The sequence below is a fragment of the Globicephala melas genome, chromosome 9 (assembly GCF_963455315.2).
Source record: "Globicephala melas chromosome 9, mGloMel1.2, whole genome shotgun sequence".
NCBI classification, from domain to species: domain Eukaryota; kingdom Metazoa; phylum Chordata; class Mammalia; order Artiodactyla; family Delphinidae; genus Globicephala; species Globicephala melas.
In genome coordinates this window covers 58,878,558-58,905,496 of record NC_083322.1, presented here as the reverse complement: position 1 = coordinate 58,905,496, position 26,939 = coordinate 58,878,558, and the positions used below count along the sequence as shown (strand labels likewise).

At 40.7% G+C, this 26,939-nt stretch overlaps 1 protein-coding gene across 6 annotated transcripts in view; it reads left to right on the top strand.

Moving 5' to 3' along the window:
• Window positions 1–26,939, top strand: part of SLC25A13 (solute carrier family 25 member 13) — a 204,468-nt gene that overhangs the window by 158,398 nt on the left and 19,131 nt on the right. For all 6 annotated transcript variants that reach the window (XM_030857235.2, XM_030857234.2, XM_060304626.1 and 3 more), the window contains one exon: window positions 15,506–15,646. In XM_030857235.2, the coding sequence (XP_030713095.1) occupies window positions 15,506–15,646 (141 nt within the window). The remainder of the gene's footprint in view (window positions 1–15,505; window positions 15,647–26,939) is intronic.

Here is a 26,939-nt window from a genome sequence, read left to right as displayed (position 1 = left end):
CTGTAAGAGTACGTTTAGTTTTATAAGAAGCCTCCGAGCTGTCTTCCAAAGTGGCTGTACCATTTTGCATCCCTACCAGCAAGGAACGAGAGTTCTGTTGCTCCACATCCTTGCCAGCATTTGGTGTTGTCAGTGTTCTGTGCATCTCTTTACTTCGCTGATCCATTTCTTCTCGTCCTCATGGTGTTCACTTCCTCAAGAATTCCCGTCATGTTTTACTGACCAACTGGGCTCTCACCGTACAGTATGATCTTCAGCTTCTTTTCATCCTCAGCCCTAGCTAATTGCCCAGTTTTGTTTTGTTTTTCATTTAATTTTTGAGAGGAAATTTGATTGGCAGTCCTCATCTTTGTGTGCCCGGTTGTAGAGCAGTAGTCATGACCCACCCAGATATTAATAACTTTGCTTAACAAATCCATTTGGTTCAACTATTTATAAATGTGTTCAAACCCTTCTTGTACCATTTTGGTTTTAGCTTGAATTCTGTAAGTATCCTGTGAATAGTAGTTTAGGTACTTTTGTTATAAAATATACCCAAAGCCTTATTCCTTATGTCTGAGCTTGAAATCACTTGAGATTTCAAACCCAGTCATATCAAACCAGGAAGAAAATTTCCTCATGTAATGAACACATACGCTCTGGCAATCAAAGTGTGTGAGTCAGAGTGCCTCAAGTGGATTTAAGTCGTACTTTTGTGATCTTTCTCTTCCCAGGGCTTTCTGTGGAGATGTAGCTTCATGGTGTAGTTTTCTTAGGGCAGAATTTTAGTTTCTCTGTGAAAGTCTCTGTGCACATATCCTACTTAATAAATATAGAATGATATGAGGCTCAGTCATTAAGTTGAATTTCTGTGAGGTTGCTGCTGTGTAACGTGTCAAGTAGCCATGATTTATTATGTGTTATAATGATGCTATGGATATAAGGTTATTATTTTTTTAATGCATAACATCATTATAATTTATTTGTAGTTTAATGAAAAGCTAATGGTTAGTTACATTGTTTTCAAATTTGTTATTATTATTTGGAGTATCTCTGGGAGATTTTTTTGCATACCCCCAAAATGTAAGGGTTGTACATATTGTAAGGGTTTTTTTTCCCCCCAATGGTAATATATAGTTTAATAGATGACTTCCAACAAGATTCTAGTGAATTAAATTATCCTTGTTTCATAAGCTTTACATTATTTAAAATACTTTTCATTCATTTCTGTATTTTTACAAACGAAAATAGTACCAAACATACATGTTTTATTTTATTTATTTATTTAATATTTATTTATTTATTTGGTTGCACCAGGTCTTAGCTGTGGCTCGTGGGCTCCTTAGTTGTGGCTCACCAGCTCCTTAGTTATGGCTCACCAGCTCCTTAGTTGCAGCACGTGAGTTCCTGAGTTGCGGTTTGTGGGCTTCTTAGTTGCAGCTTGCTGGCACCTTAGTTGTGGCATGCAAGCTCTTAGTTGCAGCATGCATGTGGGGTCTAGTTCCCTGTCCAGGGGTCGAACCCGGGTCCCCTGCATTGGGATCATGGAGTCTTAACCACTGTGCCAGCAGGGAAGTCCCCAAACGTACATATTTTAGTCAAGATCATATCATAAACATTTTCTGTCTTTCAACATATGTTATAATTGTGATTATTAAGGAAAAAATAACCATATTAAAGCTAGGGTAGAAAACAAAGCAAAAGAAACTGCCCATAATTCTTCAATTCTCATATCATAAGTTTTCTTAATCTGTACGTATGCTTTATCCCTGACTTCCAGCTCTACTGACTGCAAGGCTTAGAGACTATATCAGGTATTATGTATGACTTGTTGTCTTTGTCAAATGTGGTCCTGCTTTGCTACTTGAGCTTTTCCTTTATAACTGTGCTGAAAGCTAATTGTATCCTGGGGACCTTGGGTAAATGTTGACAGAACTGAGACATCTATAAATGTGCAGGACAGGACCCCTGTCTCACTGTTATGCTCTGTATCTAGCCTGTGTCTGACACATGGGAGAGGCTTAAAAATAGTTGTGGAATGAATAAATGCTTGACTAGAAGGTGTTGGTGATGAGGGCAGTAAACGTAGGGTAGTCATTTGATACACTCTGTTGCTGTTACCTTCGTTACAGATGGGCAATGAAGACACAGTGCCTCCAGGGATTGCAGCAGCGCACAGGAATTGATGGACCTTAGGGAATAGCTGTAACATGCCTACATATGTACATACCCAGGATGTTTCACAAGTATTGTTTTCATTGGTCACTCAGGAAAGGAGCCAAAAAGCTTCTATTTATTTTATTTGGCTTCATTTCTAAGAATGGTAAATAAACTAACACACAAATATATGCAGAACCTTAAGAACAGGATGAAGACAAACAACTTGGGGCAGTTGGTATAACTTATTCATTATTGCTTATGGTCTTAGTAGAAAAGATTTTATCAAATGGTTAACATGAAGTTATGTCAGAATCATGAAGGAATCGTTAAAAGAGTGGCTTTAAAAAAAAGACTAACAACAGTGAGATACCACTATACACCTTTTAGAATGGGTGAAATCCAGAACACTGATGATATCAAAGGCTAGTGAGGATGTGGAGCAACAGGAACTCTTATTTGTTGCTGGTAGGAATGCAAAATGGTGCAGCCACTTTGGAAGACAGTTTGGAAGTTTCTTACAAAACTAAACATGCTCTCATAGTAAGATCCAATAATTGCCTTCCTTGGTATTTACCCAAAGGAGTTGAAAACTTATGTTTTCAGCAAAAACCTTTACAGCTGCTACAAACTGTATGGTTCGAACTATAGGACATTCTGGAAAAGGCAAAACTATGGAGACAGCAGAAGGATCAGTTGTTGCCAGGAGTTGGGGGGAGGGAGCGATGAATAGGCAGAGCACAGAGGATTTTTAGGGCAGTGAAAATACTCTGTATGATATTATAATGATGGTAATATGTTGTTAAACATTTTTCTAAACCCATAGAAGATGCAACTCCAAGAGTGAACCTTAATTAAACTCTGGATTTTGGAGGATTATGAAAATAATTTTGCTCCATCATAATTTGCCCAGTAAGTCTTCTGGGGGATAGGACTAAGGCACTGGGCTGCAATAAGAATTCTATGGCCTGCCTGCTTCTATGAAAAGTTCTTTCTTCACACTTTTACTTGAACTTGGAGCAAAAATAGAAGGTATCTGGTGACAGTAAGGGTTCATAGCACTGGCCTCCCTGGCTAAGGGCTGCCTTTGGTGGCTCAGAAATGTCATCTTACTAGAAGCAAGTCCATCTCGTGATAGACACTGAGCCAGCCAGATGTCTCTCTTCTGTTTTCCTCCCTTCCCCTTCTTTGTGAAGGTCTCGGAGTTATCTGACTCAACACAGTTCAAACGCTGAACCATCCTTCTGGTTTTCTAATAAATAGGGGAGGGGTTTGTTATGATATGAAGGTATGAACAAAGATTGGGTCACAGCTTTCATACAGTTCAGATCCTTTAGATATTGAAGGTCTGTAAATCATTAAGAAATTCTGGTAGTAGTAGTCAAAATAGACATGTATAACAGGCAGAGCCCAAATGTGAACGTATTTGACAGCTCTGTAACTTAATTACTTTTTAATGTCAGTCGAACAGATTCCACTTTGGTTTCTTGGCCAGGCTTCTGTAGGCCTGTTAAAACCCTATGAAGTTGAAAATTTGAAACTTAGTATTCGTAAAACACGTAAACAGAGTACCCTTTTTCTGTCTTACCATGTAGTTAAGAAATTAAGAATAGGACATTTTATTTTGGTATCTGTCTCAAAAACAGTTAAGTGGTGAGAATCTATTTTCAAAGTTCTGAACAGTCAAGTCACAGATTTTTTTTTACTTAAGAGCTTAATTTATACATCAAATCAAAGGAGAAAATCCCATACTGCCTTGTGTTTAGAGGCATGCATTTAGTCAGTTTAACTAGGTGTATTAGTTTTCTAGGGCTGCCATAGCAAAATGCCACGGGCTGCATGGCTTAAACAACAGAAATTTTTTTCCTCACACTTATAGAAGCAGGAAGTCCAAGATCAAGGTGTCTGCAGGTTTGATTTTCTTCTGAAGCCTCTCTCCTTTGCTTGCAGGTGGCCATTTTCTCACTGTGTCCTCACATGGTCACCCCTCAATCTCTGTGTTGTCCTTATCCTGATCTCTTCTTCTTCTAAGGACTCCAGTCATGTTGAATTAAGGCACACCCATATGACCTCGTTTTACCTTAATTACCTCTTTAAAGGCCCTGTCTCCAAATATAGTCACATCAGAAGTACAGGGTTAGGTCTTCAGCATATGAATTTTGGAGGGACACAGTTCAGCCCATAACACTAGGGGTTAAGATAAAGATTCTTTTCTCAATTGCAATAAGGACTCAAGTTCTTGACTGAAGCAGGGTGATGACCCCTCGTGAGGGCACTGGGTCTTGACACTGTCCCTTCAGAGCTTGATAGAGTGAGTGGCATCTCGGCCTCATGCCCCATTTGCCAGCTTCTCTGTGAGGTTGCTGAGCGCCTCCCTGTCTTCAGTGTTTGTGAACAGCAGCTGAGTGCTGTTGGGCACTGTGTTTTAATTTAATTCACCCACTGGTATTTGCGGAATATCTGTTTTGTACATGTGATCTTTATAGACCGTGATAATACCCGCACTGCGTACAAATTATTTTCATGTTTCCATTTAACATTGGAGTAGAGAGTAAATGGAAAATATGTTGAAGCTTAGATTTCTCAAGAAATCTTTGTTTTCCAGTTTATTCAAATATCACATTCCATTATCACTTGAGTATCCATTTTATATGTAATGGAAATCGTTAGACATTTACTAGTGTAGACCTTTTTTTGTAGTTACAATTTTATTTGTATCAAAATAATCAAAATAATGTACTTGGGTTTTAGTTTAAAAAAAATTAAATTCCATATCTTCATATTAATCTATTTTTGACACATTTAAGCACATATTTTAGAATGTCACTGTGCAATTAGATATTCTTAGCACATGTCACTTGTGAAAAGCACTTTAAATCTAAGTACATTCAATTGAGCATAATTAGAATATCAAGATACATATTCTTCGTATACATTTTGCCACTTAATTTTTTAAGTAGCTATAAGTATCTACCATGTGAATTCAAATTAAAGGGAGGTGATTAAATTACAGTTATAGTTAATGCTTTTAGTTTAAAATATAGCAGGAATAACACTATTTTTAAAAAAATACACTGCTACGTTTTCTGTGGACAGCAGATTGATGACAGAATGGATTTGTTGTTGTTACATGCAAGACTGTTAGTATTATCTGCATATTCTCAAGACTGTTGCCCAGAATGGTGGGGGAGGGAGCAGGCGTCATAAGGGCTTTTCCATCTTGTGAGTTCTTTTGACTTGACGGCCCCCCCAGTCCCTAGAAAGAATGTTCGAGGATAGTATCTTGGTTGGTAAAGAAGCATTAGAGAAAGGCTTGTTTAGTTCATAACAGGTGAGAAAAAATGGATTATAGGGAAATATGAACTGGGGTTCCTGAACAGATCTTTTAGATCATGTATTTAGGCTGCTGGTATGTCCTGTGATTGTAATAGCAGACGGCCTTGGCAAGTCATTTTAATATCCATGTAACTTTTTTTTTTTTTTTGGTGGGGGGCCATGCCACGTGGCTTGTGGATCTTAGTACCCTAGCCAGAGATTGAACCTGGCCCTGGCAGTGAAAGCGCAGACTCCTAACCACTGGACCGCCAGGGAATTCCCTAATCCCATGTAACTTTAAAACTTACTTGTTCACAGTCATTGGACCTAAAGTATGTTAAGATCATTTTTGTGAAGATCACTATTCTTGGAATACTTAGAGAAATTGGGCAGTACATTAAGATTCTGGATTATGTTGCCTTTCTAAATATTTGATTTCTTGAAATTCTCCTTTTAAGAAAGAAGTATCACTTCCCTCAATAAAGTTAACTATGCAGAATCAGAAGTGTTAACGATGAAGTTAGTCATTACATAATATGGCAAAAGGAATTTGGGTGACAAAAGTGGGAGATAGAGAAGAAAAAAATCAAGCTTACAGAAGCACCTGGGCACTGAGCAAAAGCTATGATAGAAGCCACGTTTCAGGTTCTTTGCAGATTATCTATCTAGCCCATTTCAGAAAGGGGGTATTAGAAGAAAAAACCTGTATTTTACTTCAAGCCCTGAGGACCATGTCATGTGAAAAATTCGAGCATTTGGAAAGAGTGATGCTTTGTGTTGATAGAGTGCCACTCACCTGAGAAGCTTGGTGCTCGGACTTCACGCTGACATCGTTGTAGCTTCCACAGCCCTGCTTCCCTTTCCGGTTGCTCTCAGCCCTCCTGGATGCAAAGGTGAATTTATGAAGATCATGGACTTTAGACAGGACTCACACAGCTAGAACTGTCATATGGAGTTGTGCACTTTCATTTGTACTGGTGGCAAGATGAGGTGTCTAGCATCCACTTGGGATAGTTTTAAAGTCCAAATACTAGGACTCGATCTGGAACATTAAGGGTGATTGTGTTACCTTTTCCTGCTAGCGGTCGTATTACCTGGTTAGAAGGAGTGCACGGTGCGTCATTTTCAGCAGTGGGGAATCTTCTGTACTATATCCTATCTAGACTCTCTCTTGGTCCCTTTTGTGACTAGCAGTGCACATTTCCAAAGTGGCTTGCCAGTGTCGAGGGCAGCCCACACCTAAATGGAACAGAGATCAGTCCACAAACATGGTGTTGTAAATGATGCGGGTTATCTATCTGGCCGTTGTCATTTTTACCGGGACATGATTATTAACCATTTCTCAGTAACAAATTTTCAGAATTTAAAATACCCACAATTTATTGAATGTCATCTTGAATTTAATTAAATAAAATTGAATGAATTTAAGTTAAATAAAAAACATCTGGTTATGTTGAGCTCTACGACATCACCCATCACTCACATGAGTTCTTCTTTTTTTTTAATTAATTAATTTATTTATTTTTGGCTGTGTTGGGTCTTTGTTGCTGCACACGGGCTTTCTCTAGTTGCAGCGAGCAGGGGCTACTCTTTGTTGCGGTGCACGGGCTTCTCATTGCGGTGGCTTGTCTTTGTTGTGGAGTGCAGGCTCTAGGTGTGTGGGCTCAGCAGTTGTGGCTTGCAGGCTCTAGAGCACAGTTCAGTAGTTGTGGTGCATGGGCTTAGTTGCTCCACAGCATGTGGGATCTTCCCGGGCTCGAACCCTTATCGCCTGCATTGGCAGGCGGATTCTTAACCACTGCGCCACCAGAGAAGTCCCACGTGAGTTCTTTTCTTCCTTTTTTTCCCCTTTTTACCTGATATAGCTGCTTCCTACCAGTCTTCAGTGTGACTGTGCTTTCCTCAGAAAGAAAGTTTAATTTGCAAGTTTCTAGGGAAAGAAAAATTTGAAAACTCAACTGTCCTGGCTTTGAAGGAGTTTGCTAAACTAAATTCACCTAAACAGAGTTTCGTCATGTATTTATTAACGGTAATCAGTACCCCTGATTGAGCACTGTGGTGTGCTAGACACTGGAATCAGTGCTTTATATACTTGTTTCCATTTACTCCTCACATGATCCTATAAATAACAGCTAGAATATGGGCTCCCTGAGGGTGGGGATCTTTGTCGGTTTTGTTCACTCCTATATACCTGCCTCTGGAGTTGGCACATTGAAAGCATGAAGAGCATTAATGTCCCTGTGTCCATTTTACAGGTGAAATAAGTTTGGAGTGTGTAGGTTAAGAAGTGTGTCAGAGCCTAGGCTGTCAACCATGGGCCATACTGACTCCCAGCGGTGCCCCCCATTTCTCAAGCAGCTGCTCTGTGTCAGGCACTGTGCTAGCTGTGGTACCTGCTACTTTATTTAGTCCTCGCAATGCGTCTGTGAAATGCTTTCATCTCTTTGGTATAAATAAAGAATCTAAGTCTTAGTAAGTTTGAAGAATTGGTCCAAGGTCACATACAAGGAAATTATGAAGCCTGAATTAAAATCCAGGTTCCTCCGATTCAGTTGCTCCTATGCTGAACCACTGTGCTATATTTAGGTAAAACCCACACTAGTGTAATTATTTTCTGAGCCTGTTTGAATAAAATGGAAAATAGGTCACTAGCTATACATTTCTGAGTCTGAAATATTCCTCAAGGATTCAGATTTGGCATGACTGGGGGATTTTACCTCCTGTTGGCCGGGCTTCCTCGTGATTTATTGACTAATCTACAGAGAAAAACTTGATGCATCTGATGAAAATCAGTGATATTGTACCTGGGAGAAAACCTCTCTTACATATTTCTTGATGGACTCCAGTGTCTCTGAAGCATTTGCAGATCTGGATCTTTTCATTTCTCTAGTCTTGGCTAAATTTTAAAGTTACCGACACTGTAAATGTGTGTTAATGTGGCACAGGACTCTCCACGTGACTTTTTGTTCAGAATATTCCTGTCTTCAAACATCTTCATGAAACCTGGTTGGGATTTTATTTAGGAAGACTGCTCTGAATTTTAAATTAGTTTATGAAAAAATTGACACCTTTACAACCTTGGACTATTACATTCATTTATAGGAAATTGACATTTTTTACATTTGCATTTAAAATTAATTTACAGATCAAATGACACCTTTATAGCATTGAGTCTCCCAATGCTATACTACTTGTTTCTCTAGTATTCAATCTGTATGCCCTTTGTATTTTAAAAATCTATATTTTTTTTCATTTCAGTTCTATACATCTCATATTAGGTTATTTCTTGTTAATGCCACTTGTTAAAAAAGAAAAAAGTTAATGTGTAAGGTTTTTTGTTTGGTGTAGCAGTTTCATATTTCTCCTCTAAAGATATATAATGTTTTTGAATGTCGGGCTCTGTTTTTTTTTTTTTTTTTAATGCTACAGAATTTTTTGTCACACTGATGCAGGTATTCAATACAAGTAGGCAATAAAATATTCTTGTTCAGTACCTGATAATAGCCTGGGTAAGAGTCCACATGGCGCCAAACTGAATCATTGCTCACCTACAGTCCTGTGCATACAGTCGGCTCTTAATAGAGAACCTAGAGAACCACTGTGGAGCTGCCCATGGCTCTGGGTACCCTGGGGCGGGCACAGATAAAACAGCCTGTTTTAAACACTGTTTAAACACGGGCTGCGTGCTGCATCTAACAGCCTGTTTCGAGTTGAGGGACAGAAGGCATGAGCAATTGCATTGGGCTCATCCTTAGACGTCATTGGCTGCTTCATCCTCTTGTCTGTGTTGCAAATCAGACTGACTTCACCCTAACTTCTACTTGAGAGCCAGAGTATAATTTTACTGTTGCTCCTGAGGGCCCTTTTGTTGTTGATTTGGTTACGCTTCAGAACTTTAGTTGTGGTTCCTTATGCCAAATCCTGATCCATTTGATTCTATTTTCTTTATCTTTGAAGCCTGTATAGTAAGAATAAGACTAATAGTTTCTGCTCTGAAACAAAATCATCCCACAGCTCTGCATGTGTCATTAAAGCAGATCTGCCAGCTTTACAAAACTGTCTTCCACTCTTCCTCTTCCTCCACTCAGAACTTGTGCTGTTTTGCTTAAGCGAAACACAATTATCCCCGGTTCTGTTTATCTTTTCAGTCTCCGTAGATCTTTTCTCCTTAATTCCCTAAATTTTCATTCTACTTTGCTTGCTTCCATAAATGACTATCATTCTCTCTTTTCCACTTCCCTGGAGAAATGTGGCTTACAGGAGCTCTCTAATTACTCAGCATCCCATCCCCAATCACAGATCACCCCGTATGCTGGGCTTCACCTCCTCCTTGTGTCAGCAGCCGTTGTTGGCCTTCTTCTCCCTTTGGGAAGCCCCTTTCTTGACTTCTGAGCCTGCATCAGTGTGCACTGTGGTGTATAGCAGAAGACTGTCATCACTTCTTAGGTCTCCACTCTTGCTGTTTCGTCTTCGTCCCACCCCATGTAAGCTCCCGCCTTCAGTTGGCACATATGTGGGGTGACGCCCTCATCTGCGTCTCAGTCCTTAATTCCCAACTCACCCTTCTATGGCCTTCTGGATGTGTCGTCTCTTTAGGTTCTTTTGTTCCCCCCTTTTACATATATGCAAAAACTCTGTTCCTTTCTTCAACCCTACCCACTCCTTTTGCCCCACATTCAGCATCCAAGCCCTGCTGATCTCTGTTGCATCCGCCCACCCCCTACTTCATTACCAATGTAATTGTTCTAATTCTGGCCTTCTTTCGCTCTCACCTAGTCTGCTAAAACCCTAATTTTTACCCCTGCCCCAGGGCTCTCCCTCCTAATAAACTCTCCCCTCTGCTGCCCGGTCATCCTTCTGAGACATAGATACTAGTCACAGCACCCTCCAGCTCCTGAGCGTCATTTGCCAGCTCTCTTCCCACCACAGGCACACACAGAGGCACTTCCCCGGAAGGCGGCCCCATTCCCGAGTGTAGCATTCCAGGCCTTCCCGTGGTTTGGCCCCCGTAGTCTTATTTTTCACCATCCTCCTTCATACCCCTTCCAGGCCATCTGAAGCAATGATTCTTCCATGCTGCCACGATAAGCAGTGGAAATAAATGCTCAGGCTCTGGCATCCAGCAGGTATAGCTTTGAACCCAGGCTCCACCTTCCTAGCTGTGTGACGACCTCAGGCAAGTTACGTAACCTCTTTTCAGCCTTGGTTGCTCACTTATAAAACTGGAATAATATATTACCTACCTTACGACATTATGAGGACCAAAAGAGAAAATCCTTACAGAGCTCTTAGCACGATGCCTGGTACGTAGTAAGTACTCAGTAAATGCTACGGGACGATAATGTTGATCTCATCATAATTATCATTCTAATTAAAATCTCTTTGGGCAGATGTGGTGCTGGGTCTCTTTACCCTCTAAGTGTAGCAAGCTCTTGTCACTGTCGCTTTGTGTCATTCCTTGCCTGGATCACCTAAATCCTAATTGCACTTCAGTCACCAGTTGATGCATAATCTCCCCAGATTATCCAAGTCAGCAGAAATCTCTCCCTCCTTTGAACTGCCATGGCAACGTGTCTGGACTTTAGCTCTTATCTCACTTATCTTTTCTCACGTGCCATTTTTTGTATTCATAAGGAGTCTATTTCTTGGACTCAGTCTTTCCTCTGCTTGCTGGTTGTGTAGCCCTAAGGGTAAGTTGCTGTATTAGTTTGCTAGAGCTGCCTTAGCAGATATACCACAGACTGGGTGACCTAACATAGTTTATTTTCTCACATTTCTGGAGGCTGGAAGTCGAAGACCAAGGTGTCAGCAGGGTTGGTTTCTTCTGAGGCTCCTTTTCTTGGCTTGAAGATGGCCGCCTTCTTACTCTGCCTCACATGGTCCTTTCTCTGTATATCTCGGTTTCCTCTAGTTGTAAGGACACCAGTCACGTTGGTTTAGGGCTTACTCATAGGATTTCATTTTACCTTAGTTACCTTTTAAAAGGTCCTATCTTCAAATACAGTCACATTCTGAGGTACTGAGGGCTAAGACTTCAGTATGTGAATTTCGGTGGAACACAGCGCAGCCCGTAATAGTTGCTTTAATCTTTCTATGCCTCAGTTTCCTCTTATGTAAAATCTGGAAAAACATATGTTTTGAGTAGACTGAAGATATGTATACATGCAAAGCAACACCCTAATAGCCTATGATGGATGCTTAAGGAATATTTATTATCTCTACTCCTGTTTCAAACTCCTTGAGAACAGGAATTCTTTCTCACTCATCTTGTGTCTTTATTGTTGCTAGGACAAACTTTGAACATGATTGCTATAAATATTTGGTGGATAAATATATGAACGAACGATCAAGTAGGAGAAGTGAGCCTGCAATAGGTATATGTGTTTCTCTTTAGATGCATCCAGATAGTGGATAGCAACTAAGATTTCAGTCACAAAGACGATACTGAGAAACCTGAAGACAAGTCAGTCTCCCCACTGTAAACATAATATGCCACACGGAGCCAGTTCCTGTATGGAAAATCGTCACCTGGCCTACTTGTCACAGACTCCAGAAAGTCACAGGGAAATGATTTGTGACAAAATTGCCCACATACAAAAAGCAGTGTCTTCACACAGCCAGAGCCTTCAAGTGATGAGGGACACAGAGACGTCACGTGCACAATAGGTGTTCCTGTCCACTGTCTGCAGATTCAGCTCTCTTTGATCTCTGCAGAGGAGGGACGTGGGTAAGGTACTGTGAATGGATAATAGACCAGGAGACTGAAGAGCAGCAGTAGTGCACTGCTCAGCGATCAAGTCACGATGGTGCCCAGACATCATGCATCTGATGATAAGCATCTTCTCTTGGTGCCTTGGAGTCTCTCATTTCCTTCCAGCTTGACTCCAAAGAGCCGATTCATCTTCAGCCCCTCTCCAATGTGCCACTTTGAGTCTGTAGGTTCTTTCTTTCTGAGCCCACCAGAGGTAACTTGTGCGACATTATTTTTTTCTTAGTATCACTGCACTCTTTCTTCCCACTGCCTCTGTTCCCTGCAGCTCTCTGAAGGGAACTTTTGCCTCATCGTTAGTGATTAGACAGACTTCACTGTGCGATGCTAAAAGATTGGTATCTGTCAATTGGCTTGGAGTCAAGGGAGTTGAGTATAATTTCTTGTTTTATTGTATATAATATTAACTTTTGTGGGTATTAGTTATGATATCAGAAAATGAATAAGATAGCAATTCTATACCTAACAATCATACCCTTTAATAATGTTACCACTTGGAGATGTATAAAAGGTTTGTTACGAGGTCAGATGTAAAACATACAAATGTTACCCTCTGAAAGAATGTAGAAAACTAGAATTAGAAATCACAGCTTTAAGCCCTTAAAGCAGCCTCTCAGAGTTGAAAGGCAGCCTAGAGACGATGCAGTGAAGTAAAATGATTCTCAACTCTCACCACACGTTTTAATCACATAGGAAGGGGCAAATGTAGAAATCTTATTTATCAGGAGTAAGATCTAGAAGTCACTATGTTTGAAAAGCTCTGCAAGCAGTTGTAACATGCCACCAGGGAGGAGAGCCATCAGTTTAGGAGCCAGAGGAGAGGAAACCAATGTGTTTGGAGTCACTGTTTGAGCCCCGTGCTGGCTGCTGTACGTTAGCTGTCTCTTTGATCCTCGTAACAAGTGAGATGGTACGACCAGTAGTGACTGAGGATCACTTGTCACATGTGATACTCAACTGCCCCTTAGCTGCTGTTGGCAGCACTTGGTGAGTGTGCGTCGCGTTCCTGTTCTGTTCTTCAAGAAGATCCATGTATGTGTACGCTGACTGCTCGCCATTGTACCCGTGGTAGACACGGTCTTACCCACTTTTGAGCTTTTAAAAGTCAGCCTCAGGTTAATTCCAACTCAGCGAATCTTTCCCAGCCCTTCTGCCCCATGAACCAATTTTTAAAATTGTATTCATTTTCACAACATGAGAACTCAGGTCCAGAAGCACAGACATAATCCTTACTGTACCCTCAGTGCTGTTACTAGGCCAGGGCCTTTTCATCTCTTCATTATGGCTCCCATCAGCAACCACCCCCCCCCCCCGTGTCGCTTGGAAAGACGCAGGTGCCAACTCACAAAATACTCAAGGGCTGCAGGGGTTGGTCTTCCCACCTGCCTGCGGGTCACAGCAGCCTGGGAGCAAAGCATGGCTCTTCTGAGCCCTGGGAGCAGTGGAAGCAGAATGGCTTCATGTGGACCAGAAGAACACACCAGCCTCCCCTTCCCACTTTAGAAGGGCCTTTTGTGGGCCTTTTCGTGAATACAACCCAGGTTTTTCCTACCACTTCTGTAGAGTCACTCAGGAGAGATGAAGGTGATGGGTGAAACATGATTTAATCAAGTACAGAGAGGGAGTCTGTGGCAGTCTAAACACAGGGGAATACTGCCTTCTCCATAGTTTGAATGTGTGGAGAGAGGGAAAATCCTAGTCTGTTTTTAGGAACAAATGTGTATTGACTAAGGTATCAAGTTGGTAAAAATGGAAAAACGATTTGATTGAGAGAGTTAAAAGGATGAACATTTTTCTTTCTTTTTTTTTGGTTAACGTTGCTTCTCATATTAGATAAAAATGAATACTGCTACATGACTTCTTTATAGAAGTAACACATGATCTATGCAGAAGAAACAAAAAACACAGCAGAAAAGAAATCTGTAACCCTACCACCTCAAAAGCACTACATTGGTGTCTCTCTTCTACATGATGGTCAGGGATAGCAGCGGGAGAGGCGTACGTGCGTTTACGCATCTGAGAGTTTTTACTTCACGATGTGTATTGACCATTTCCCACCTTATTTTTATTGGCTGCATAATATCTCATTTCAGGAGCATACTCAAATACATTTAATCTATCCCTTCCCAGTGCATGTTTATGTTTCTAATTTTTATTTCCAGGTATTAAACTGTACTTTAAAGACCATCCTTACAGCTGGTTTTGATTAGCACAAGCCATTTTGTGAAGGCACGCACGTTGGTTGATAGGATCAGAGGATCTGGCGAGAAGTAGTTTGGTATGATATTGACCCAAATTGTGCATGTTACCATGATAGCATCTGCTAAGCTGTCAATGTCAGCACCATGTCTGTGGTCTGGTTCGGTGACGTCACTGTATAATGAAGATTCTGAAGTACGTTCTGTGTCAGCCTTAGTTTAGATGATATAAAAATTTATTTGAGACAAGGAGTAACAAGTTGAAGTACAGTAAGAATGTAATTGCTTATAATAAATATAGGCTTAGCTTCAAAATAGCTAGCTTAAAATTCCCCTTACAGTGTGCACTTTAGAGACTTCCACTGATGATCTTAGAGGTGAGGCTCCCAGCCATTTGCTGGAATGAACACACATTGTTCACAGTTTGGGCTGTAATTGATTTAATGCATATTTTTACTACTTTGACATTTATCTTGTATGAAAAGAGCAATTCTATACACAGATAATATGTAAATATAATACGTAAGTCCATAAAACGGTGTTTGATGAGCGATCTGATTTTTTAAGAGAAGAAAAAGTAGCTTTCATCTAAGTTTGCATGTCCTCTGGCAGTTGTTGGAATATTGACAGAGTTATGAAGTACATCATGCGAGAGCCTGTGTCCTCTCTGCCCCCCTCCTGTTCTGACAGGCAGATTCGTGTCTCTTTATTTAGATACCACTTGACTTTCATGTTATGGCTGCCTTTGTGTGCTTGGCTTTGAGTCCTGTGGCGGCGGTTGATTGTGCTTCAAGGAATGTTTGTCATTTTCGTGTGAGGACTTGGGTGAGGCCAACAGAAGCCTCTCTGTGTTGGGCCAAGTCTCTGGTCTTTGCTCTCTTTCACCCTCCACGTGAAGGAAATGGAGCCTGATCCAAGTCCTCCCAGGCAGTAACTATGTTTTGATTCAAACTCATAATCACAAGGACAAGGATTGAAACTACAGTCTGTTGAGAATAGAATATTCTGAGCTCCTTTGAAGAGAATCACTCATCTCTTTCTGAACCACCCCGCGTTATACTAAATCTTTTCTTTTTCTCCCTTTTAGGCAGGAGCCTCCCAGGTGATTTTCACAAATCCTTTGGAAATTGTCAAGATCCGTTTGCAGGTGGCTGGAGAGATCACCACTGGTCCCCGAGTCAGTGCTCTGTCTGTCCTAAGGGACCTGGGCTTCTTTGGGATCTACAAGGTAACTCTTTTCAGTCATTTATTTGAGTATATGCTCATCTCCTAAACTAGTAACTGCTCATAGGCATGAAATTGATTCCTCACATTTCTATACCTAGAGAAGATCTTCTGCCGGAGCTCATAGGGTACCTTCATGCCAGTTAGAAGGAGGTGTCCTTTCCTGCCATCTGCCAAATAACTGTCCTTAGAAAACATAAATCAAGGATGAGTATGATGTCATGACCCCCGCAGACACTGTTCAGTGCACAGCTCTTTGCCGCAGCACTGGGTGGAGTTTTGTTTGGGTCTGTTACTGATATAAAAACCTAATTCTCAGCGCTGTTGTCTATGAAAGATAGCTGCCAGGGTCACAGGGCACCATCTTTCGGGAGATGGGCTGAGCTCGGTTTACCCACGCGCACGAAGCCCATACCAGATCAGGAATTTATGTTCCGATCCTGTACGTTCCAAACCTATCCCTATGTGTGCCTTTTCATAATTATTCTGCATCTTAACCATTTATCATTTAGAAAACAGTTTTTCAGAATGATCGCAAAACCAAAATTACAGAAAATTCTTGAATTTGTCATTTACACTCTTCTACCAAAGAAGTTGTAATGAACTAGAATTAGCTTCATATATGCCCTGTTATAAGGCTTCATCAGACATTAGGTGTTCACCAATTTTCAATGAGAAGATTAAAAAAAAATGTTTCATGGCCAACTTGAATAAGTAAACCTTTAGGGATATAGGAAGGTAAGTCAAACAACTACTTAAAATGTTGGTTTTCATTTATTTACACATAGATATATAAAATCACATTACATAAAATTAATATTGCTTTTTTCTATACACACATATCAAGAAATATTTTATTCAAGTTTCTCATATGAATTTTGAATCAGCGTCTTGATCACCACTTAATTCACTTTTTAAATCAGCCATTCACGTGGTTTTGGAAAGTCCATTGTCTTCATTTTCGTTCCAAGCTGTCAAGAGGAAGTCACTTTTGGACTGTGGGCAATATTGTCCCTAGAAATTATGTCCCACAGACACATAACATTACGACAGTTGCTTTCTTTCTTTCCTATTCCCAATTTATCCTGTATGGATATATAATGGTCCCATATGTAACATATTGCTTTTTAGAGTGAACTTTAAATGCCTTGCTCTGACATTCAGCACAGCATTTGTAAAAGTATTCCCCAGGAATACTTTTTTACCCTTTTCTTTTTAACTCAGTTTTTTAGGTGACCTTGGTGAACATCCAGTGTTAGTAATAATTGAGGTTGTTTCAGGTAAATCTGCCTTCCCCAAATAGAGCTCTGTACTTCTCAAGGTCAAGTGGTTGGAAGAGTACCCCAAGATCTGAGACTCTGTGAGGATCCAGTATTATGTGACACCCTCTTCTCTGAGGTTAGTGTTCTGGGGGAACCTTGCCTTAGACTTAGGCATCTTGTAGCGTTTAGGAATAAGCATGCTGATTTTTTAAAGTAGCACTTAAAATGCTCAAGGTGATTGCGCGGTGGAACACAACACGATAGCTGTTTCATTTACCAAATTGTTATCCAGCTGTGAGAAACAAACAGTATTGTCATGAGGCATAGCATTCATCAATTTGAAGGAAAATCCTCCTCTGTTCTGCATTTTTAGTCTCTTGCAGGCTATCACACGATGTCGCAGCATGTCAGTTTGACAAGCTGCCAGGCAGTCTTTCAGTGGGTTGTCTGGTAAAAAGCACTTAGGTACTGTGGCAGTGACTGCTATCGAAATGTCTAGATGGATAAAATGGTAAAAACTTGTTTGCTGACACAGAAACAGAGACTGTTAAACTACCTGCAAACGAAACAAGACTGAGTTTTAGTCCTTTTCATCTTCACAGTGTTTCATAATCTTAATCCCCTTTAACACCCCTTGGAAGTAGTTGGTCTCCTAATTTTGTAGTTAGGAGAATAGAGGTGCCAACGGTGGTATCTGAGCTGAAATTGAGGCTCAGAAGTTTCTTGTTTCCACTTTTGTACTAAAATGGCTTTCCTGAAATGAGCAGGATTGCTCAAGTTTGAGCAAGAGACCTCTCCCATATAAAGTTAGTTTAATTACTAGCCTGGTGGTTTAATCTAGTTCAGAGGCATTCCACAGGCCTGGGTGCTGCCTTTCAAAACACTGCTTTTGGTGTATTGGTAATTACCAGGTGAAGTCACTAACAATTTGAGCTTTGAGCTTCTGGAAACTTGATTGCATTGCGAGGGAGTGACCTGGCAGGCAGTCTCCTCCGTTCTGCTGGCCATTGGTATCATCAGCTAAACTCCCTGAGACCTGCGAGGCTGGACTTGATTCAGCAGAGTTCCCCTCTCCACTCAATCTGATTGGTCTTGTATTACCACCCTAGCTTATCCTCATTTGTTTTATCCCACCTTCCAACCTCAGCTTTTGTAGTTTATCCAACCTCAGCTTTTGTAGTTTATCCAACCTCAGCTTTTGTAGTTTATCCTCATTCGTTTTATCCCACCTTCTAACCTCAGGTTTTGTTTCTTGTGAGTTTCCTTTCTCCAGGCTCACCTACCTTGCCCCACCCCTCCATGGTCAGAAATCACTTTAGTGGTTCTAGATCCCACCTTTTAGGGGCATCACAGCTTTAACATTGCTATGTAGTTTACTACGTTGTTGTTGTTGTTGTTGTTTTTCCGGATAGCGCTCTTCAGTGATAAAGCTTTTCTCTGTTTCTAGTCTTGGTTGGGTAGAAAAATGCGAATGACCTGTGGTGACTAATACTTTTAAATCTGGTATGTGTCCCTCTGGGTGGGTCTTGAAAAAGAGAACTTCTATCCTAGTTTCAGGTGGGACAGGTAATCTTCATTTTCCCTCCCTTGGACCCTTTGTTTGCTGTTGTTAACATGACAATGCGGGACCCAGGAAGGGTTGAGTGTAGGCTCTGTCTGTGTGTTTAGACCTGCAGTGCTCAACCTCACTTAATTGGACTTAACCAGGCTTTCTGTTTTTCTCCTAAATTGACTTGCAAAATACCCAACTATTCTGCAACTTTCCAGTAAAAGGTAATTAGAATACTTGCTTTAGAAATACATTTACAACTGAAAAAAAAAAGTGGATGTGGTAAACATTTCACATTCCTAAAGTTAGAAATAGTTTAGAGCAGAAAGAGTGAACTCTGTAAACAAAGTACCCCCCATTATAGTGACATTGTTATAGCCCGGAGTAGGCAGGTGATTGAAGTAAAGGCAGGATAATTAATTGCCTTTGAAAGAGCTGTTTGAATATAATGTAGTTTTTTAAAATCTGCAACAGGTACTACTTTTCTTAAGAATATGTGAGGTGGTATTTCCCTTTCACTAGGTAACTTTTGTTTTATTACATAAGCCCCTAGAGTATAAGTAAAATAAATTCTTATCTAAGAAAGTGATACACATCTACTTTTGAATGGTACCTTTTCCTTAGGAGCCAACAGAGCTTCAATGAGGAGAAAGATTATACCTTCTGAGTGGAATAGAATTTACTTAACATTAAATGGCGGCACAGCTAAGATAGACTGAAAGGTGCATGCATGCTTCTGAAGCAATGGAGTAGTTCGTGGCTATTTTTAAGAATGAAAAATGGTCAGTGAAGCAATAGTGGCAACGATCCATCAAGCTTTGTTGAAAATTGTTTTCAGGTTGTGTAATCACAAATTAAACATTTCCATCTAAAGCATGGAAGGTCACCAAGGAATATGAGCTCTGTCCACTGTTTTCGAATCAAAGGCCTCTGTCCCACTGCATTTGACAGAGAAAGTCATCCCTTGGTACCCGTGGGGGACAGACGCTCAAGTCCCTTCTATAAAATGGCGTAGTACAATGAATACAGTTGGCCCTCCGTATCCACAGGCTTCACATCCAGTTGTATTTTCATCCGCATACGTGCGTGGTGTGTATGTGTGTTCATTCATCGTGTGTATATAAATGAATCATTGGAGCTGCTGTTCATAATATCAGAAAGCAGGTGATGACACATGTTCTTGATTATTCTGCTAGTTATCTCAAAGGGATATTGTTTGGTCTTTTAAAGTAAAATACAAGTTTATGTTTCAAAAAAATGATATAATTCAGAAATGTCTTAAAGTAAAATTTTCTCTTTACCCCTTACCACCCTATTCTCTCTTTAAAGGATTACCACTGCTTATGTTTTTTATATATCTTTAAGAAAAGAAAACCTTTCTATTTAAATCTGTATTTATTTCTCTCCTCCCTCTCTCCCTTTTCTCTGTCAAAAATTGTACACACACACACACACATCAATGGTGTATCTGTGTGTTTTAACAAAAACAGAATCCTCCTAAACACACAATATATCTTAATTCTCTTTTCTCATTTAATAACTGTATATAAGTTTCTTTTAAATTTGTTTGTTTTTTTTTAAAGCAGTTTCCTATTGATGGGTATTTAAGTTGTTTCTAGTTTGGGGACATCACAATGACAGGGTGAACATCCCTGCATATAGTGTGACATACTTTTGTGAGTATATACAATGAATTCTTAGCAATCCCTGCATATAGTGTGACATATTTTTGTGAGTATATACAATGAATTCTTAGCAATGAACTTGTTAGGTCAAGGGGCATGTGCATTTTTTAGTGTTAGTAGATTTTGTCAGATTTCATCAGTTTATCACTTTTATCTTGGTAGCATACAAGTACGTAAGAATAATTTCTCAAGATAGCAGCTTTTAAAAATACCTGCTTTTATGAGCTCATGGCCCCATATGAAGAAAACAATTGTTTAGTCATGGCTTTGAGGACATCGTGCCATGCTAATTTTCTAACACTAAGGGACACTACATGGTTTTACAACCACCCGAGTGGCGGTTCTCTTCTGATTCATCCACCTTTCCCTTTCACCCAGACCTCTGTGAAAGCCTCCTCATGGGTTTCTCTATTTTGATTCTTGACTCCGTCAGATCCGTAGTCCCCACAGCAGCCAGAGTGATGTAGTTAAAATGTAAGTCAGGTTAATTCAGTCACTGGATATATGTCTCTTGAGGTCTGACTGTGTGCCTGGCACTGGTCTAGCCATTTAGAATGTGGCTGTGAAAAGCCAAGCCCCTGCTCACTTTGGTGGGTAGAAGTCAGCCGTCAAGAAACCAAATATATGACATCAGGCGGAGCTAAGGACCTTGAAGAAGAAGGAGGCAGGGTGAGGGGATGGAGAAGGGCGGAGGCTGGATGGAATTGGGATGTTGCCTTTTAATAGGGTGGCCAGGGAAGGCCTCTCTGAGGAGATGATATTTGAGTAGAAACTAGAGGAAATAAGCTAGTGTGCCCTACAGAAACTGTGTCTCTGGTGAAAAACTGTCTAGCAGTTAGACTAGAACCTACTGCGCTTAGACTAGAACCCCAGCTCCATCCCTGCTGGCCCCGTCCTCTCCACCCTCCATTCTGCACCGCCCCCCTACTCTGCGAGCTATGCTGGCCACCTTTCCTTTTCAGATACTCCAGGCTCATCTGTTCATTTTCAGTTGCCTGAAGGCTCTTCCCCTCACATCTTAGCTCAGCAGATGCCTGTTCAGAAGGACACCAGGTCACTCGCTGTCACATCCCCCTCTTCCAGGTCTCTATGTAGCACCCATCACCATCTGATAGTTCCGTCTGTCTCTGTCTCTCCCTCATCCAGAGTGAACTGTGACACCAAAGACCTAGCTTACTCACTGCTTCTGGCACATAAGTAGACATTTGATAAATATTTGTTGAGCAAATAAATGGTAAGCAAAAGCCAGGTGTTTCCAAGTTACTAGCAATGATATGAAAGCATGGAGAGAGAATAAGTTGACAAGTAATGACCACAGAAGACCAGGATACTGGGGAGGTCAAACATAAAGGAAACAGCCAACTAGATGAAAGATCGCTTTCCCAGGTTCCGAGGCCTCCATTTATTCACCTGGAAAGCTCTGCCCTGGGCACTGGGAAAATGAAAGTGAATTATAGTGCATGTTTTTATAAAGAGTTTACCATCTCATGGGGGCGGTCAGACAAGTAAAGAGACCCTTGGAATACAACACATGCAGTTGAGAAGGGCTGTCAGAGTGCTGCGCACAGAGTTCTAAGAGGGATGGAGCAGACTCATAGCAAGAAAGCCAGGGGGCTTTGGAAGGGGAGATGGCATTAAAAGATGAGTCATAGTTAACCAGGTAGAAGGCAAAGACAAATGGCATGATAGGGTTTGTGTTTAAGGAGGGGTAATTCAGCGTCAGTGTGGAGAGTGCCACACGGGAGAGCAAGACAGAAGGCTGGGAGGCCAGTTAGGAAGATACAGACTGGGGATGGCAGGGAGGAGGGATGACCGTGACCTCAACCAGGGCGTCACGGTGGGGAGAGGCAGTAGGGGGATATATGTAGAGGATGTGCGAGAGTTAGACTCACAAAGTCTTGGAAAGTGATGAAAGGTGAAAAGAAGAGGAAGATTAAATCAGCCCAGATTTCTGGCCTGAGCACCTGGATGGACTGTGATACTGTAAATTTTATAATTTCATAATATTTGAGAAGCTGCAAGAAACCTTAAAAGACCTTCTGTCTGGTGTTACCTTTATAATTGAGGAATCGAAGCCCAGAAGTCTTAGGAGAATCAGCTAGGTGATTGGTAGGCAGGGCACAGCTAGGCCTGACACTGTCTCCTGACACCCTGTCTGGTGTTCTTCTTACTCTGCCCTGTTGAATGTAGGACTAGAGCCTTGTCAGAGGGATGGGAACTTTAGACGGTCTTTTAAGGGTCATCCACCTGCATGAAGCTATGGGAGTGGGTAAGATCCCCAAGCTGATGGGACACCAATGATGGAACTCAAAAACTACCCTCATTAGGGTGGCAGGAGTTAAGTGGGTATGGGGGAGAAAAGAGCAGAAGCAGCTGTCAGGTGGAGAACCAGAAGAAACAGTGCTGTGGGAGCTGGTAGAGAGCTGAGATGTAAGCGGAAGAGGAAGAACTTGAGTAGTATCTAGTGCTGCAGACCAAGGGGACTGAAGTCCAAGAAAAGGCCTTTGAATTTAAAGATGGAGGCCACTGGTTATCCTTAAGAAGTCAATTTAAGGAGAATGGTAGAGGCAGAAACCTGGTTGAGAAAATATTAGCCGATACAGACCATTCAACCTAAAGGTTTTACCGTGAAAGAAACAAAAGTGAAAGCATACAGCAACTGGAAGAAAAAGTAGAGGCGAGGGATAACGTTACAGGGGAGAAGAGGCTGAGAGATTTGTGGTTTGTTTTAATTTGTTGGAAGAACCATGCCTGTCTGTAGACAGAAAAAAGAGTCACTGAAAAATGGAAGGATTTGAAACATCTGAAGATATAGCAAGATCAGATATGGTGCTAGGACTTTTAGGAGGGACAGAGGCAGGGTCCAGGCTTAGAAGCGTGTGTTTGTTCGCATGGGCGTGCAAGCTCGTTAGAGCTAATGTTTGATGAGGGCTCACTTTGTGCTAGGCCCCATGTTTAGAGCTGTATACACTTTACATCATTTAATCCCTACTACAGCCTACTGATGCAGATAGTTTTGTTTTTTTGTTTTTTTAGCTCCAAGTTACAGTTGAGGAAAAGAAGGCTTGATGGGTTTAGGTAATTTTTCAAAGGTCATATACCTTGTAAGGAAGTGGGAGGCTGGGTTTCAAACTCAATGCAATCTCTCTTTGAAACATGAGTTATCACCTAGAGATATCTTGAGCCAGATGAGAGAGAGCATGTGTCTGATAGATAATTCAGGGAAGTTCAAAGACAAGGTTCTATGCTACCCACGGATATGGAGCAGTTGGCAGTTTTGGTGTCATTGTTGATGCGAGCGTGCTAGGAAAATGGAGATGAAAAGATTTGAGAGGATACCAAACAGCACGAATGTGTGATAGCTTAAGTCAGGGTAGTTATTTGATCATTTTTTCCTCATTCCTTTTAGTACCCAATACTTTTAAAAAATGTTAGTTAGAATGGCTCAATTTTGCTTTGTTTTGTTTTTTAGAATAAGCACATGTTACCTTAGATCTGATATCAACTCTTTAAATTATAGGAATTAAAATGATTTTATCCATTGCGAGGCAAGAGGGCCCTTCTGTTTCCTTAACTCTTGCATTAACCAGCATAGCAGTACAAACCTCACGTGCCCTGCAGAGAGCCACATAACCTGACAGTGAGCCAAGCTGCTACCCAAATGATAGCGATTTGTGTTCTTTGAAAAATAACTTTGTGGGGCTTCCCTGGTGGCGCAGTGGTTGAGAGTCCGCCTGCCGATGCAGGGGACACGGGTTCGTGCCCCAGTCCGGGAAGGTCCCATGTGCCGCGGAGCGGCTGGGCCCGTGAGCCATGGCCGCTGGGCCTGTGCGTCTGGAGCCTATGCTCCGCAGCGGGAGAGGCCACAACAGTGAGAGGCCTGCGTACCACAAAATACAAAACAAAAAAAAATCTTTGTGCCTTCCTGATAACTTTGTCATAAATATCTGCTGTAAAATGAACATTTGGGGCATTTTGTCTTATTAAAAGACAGTTATTTTAGAAATTAATGAAAGGATATCAAGTACCTCAAGCGGCCAGGTTTTATATCTAACATGGTGTGAACTTGTGACTAATATTGGAAATGATGTAATACTGTCCCTATTCTGCTTAGAAGTTTGCATTTAAAAAAAAAACTGAAAAAAAAAAAGACTTAAACAAACCTTTCTGTCCCTGTGTTTCAAATGCATTATTGGTAAAAGAGGATAGTAATGATACCTACATTTGGAAGAGCAAATAAAAGGAGACATCGTGAAAAATATTATTTTTATTGAACAGTGCTGGAAGAAATGGAGTGTGCTGAAGGGGGCTGGAAAATATTCTTTAAAATATTAAAAAATGGTTAATTTTTTATCATTCTCCCATTCACCCAGCAAATATTTGTTGAGGGCTAACACTCTGAGGTGTGCTGAGTTACAGAGATGAGTATGGCCTTATTGCCTTCAAAGTGATCAATATTAAGGGAGGTGAGAGAATAATTCTAGTGCCATAAAGTTCTTTCAAAAGTTAATTTTAACAGGTAGTATAGCTTTTAAGAGAAGAAAATTCAGATATAAAAAAGTATGTAATAGTAAAACATTAGCCTCCTAGCCTCATGCTGTGGGTAACCTTCTAGAGGCAAACATTTTTATCCAGTTAGTGTTTTGTTGTTGTTTTGTTTTTTGCTAAGTGCCGGCAGGATTGGTTTCAACAGCTCTTTTTTATTTTAGTTCATCTTTTGGAATATAATATGCTGTTCTTTTTTGTTGTTTTTGCGGTACGCGGGCCTCTCCCGTTATGGAGCACAGGCTCCGGACGCGCAGGCTCAGCGGCCATGGCTCACGGGCCCAGCTGCTCCGCGGCATGTGGGATCCTGCCGGACCGGGACACGAACCCGTGTCCCCTGCATCGGCAGGCGGACTCCCAACCACTGCGCCACCAGGGAAGCCCTAATATGCTGTTCTTTATATTTAGAAGTATTGAAAGTGATGCTACTACTCCACTGTTCATAGAGGGCTCTGAATATATTTTCCAGAAGTGATAGATATATTTCTACTAATCTGTCCTTATATTTCTCTGGTTTCTAATTGTGACCAAGTTCTGTATTTAAAAGATGGCTAATTTGAGAAATGTTCATCTACTGTAAAGTTAAGGAGATATGTCTTGTGACAGCCATAGTCCCATGTGGAGTATGATCAATTTAGCAAACTAGTTTAAGCTTACTTGATAGGATTAGGTCTTCTGCCAAATAAAAGATTTGCTCTTAGCCTGATAAATGTAGAGCTCTCCTGTGATTCAGGTATGAAACCATATAGGAGTCACACTCCAGCTGCCAGTTGTTTAAAGACTCTATCAGCTAATTCTGTTTTCCCCTCCGACAGGACAGTGTGCTTTTCGTTGATAATAGTAATTGTCTTTATATCACCACTTTTTATTGAAGATCCTTGTGCTAGGTATTATACTAGGTACTTTATATTCATCATTGAATTTAAATTTAATTCTTATGTCAGTACAAATATTACTCACTTTCTTTGGAGAGGAACTTGAGGCACAGAGATTTTAAGAACTTCGCCCAACATCAGGTAGCTAAGTGGCAGAGCAGTAATCTGAGCCCAGGTCTCTGACTCCAAAGTCTGTATTCTTGCTCCTGCAGTATCCTGTTGATGTGGAGTGGCGGAATTCAGATATAGATCCATATTTAAGATGATACATTTTGACACATATGTGTGTGTGTATATATATATAAAAAACTGAATCATTTTGCTGTACACCTGAAGCTAATACAATATTTAAATGAAATGTAGTTCAATAAAAAAAATTTTTTTAATGCTCCCTCATACTATCTGGACAGCAATGAAAATTGCTTTGTTTCTGAGTGGAGGGAGAGAGAAGGGGGAGGGGAAAACCCACCCCTAAGAATCAGGAACTCCAAGCTTGTCTCACATAGGTTTGCAGACTGAATTTATATTTCTTGAGTGATATGAAAACTCTCAAGCTGGGAATTTATTTTAAATAATCTTGAATTGGTAGTGCCTCCAGCTCCCTGGCAGAAGCAAACACAAGTTTTGTTAAGAGGAACCCACCTTCAGCCCAGATGTTAAAGAATTTTCATAGATAATGTTCCAAGGAAAATGGGCAGCTCATAAACAAAAGTCTCAAATCACACAAGGAAACAAGGCACTTTAAAAAGAGACGGCAAAAACAACTGACAGCATTTTAAACCTCCAAAGATTTAAAATTTAAAAATTATCATAGCTCTAAAGTGAATGTTTTTGTTTTAAAAATTAAAAAGGTGAATATATTTATGATGATTGAAATTTAAAATTCAGCATTTCAAAATTCTTGCTTTAACAGCAGATTAAACACAGCTGAAGAGAGAATTAGAGAATTACTCAGAATAGAGAGACAGAGAGTGAGACACAGGAAAGTGTGAGGAGGTCTAATGGGTATAAAAGAAAACCAGGAGGAAAGGAGAAATGATGGCTGGAAATTCTCCAGAACCATTGAAAGCTATCAATCCATAGGTTCAAGAAGTACAGCAAATCGCAAGCAGGATAAATAAAATTAATTCAGGCTAGACAGTCAGAATGAGACTGTTGAACGCTAAAGCTGAAGAGAAGCTCTTAAGTGGCTAGAGAGAAAAGCAGATTGTCTTTAAAGGGGAACAGTTGAACTGATGGCTAACTTAGAAACAGGAACCGTGGAAGCCAGAAGTCATTTGAATGATATCTTCAGTGTGTAGAGGAAAAAACCTTTCAACATAGAATTCTATACCCTGTAAAAATGTCTTCCAGGAACAAGGGTAAATTAAAGACAATTTTT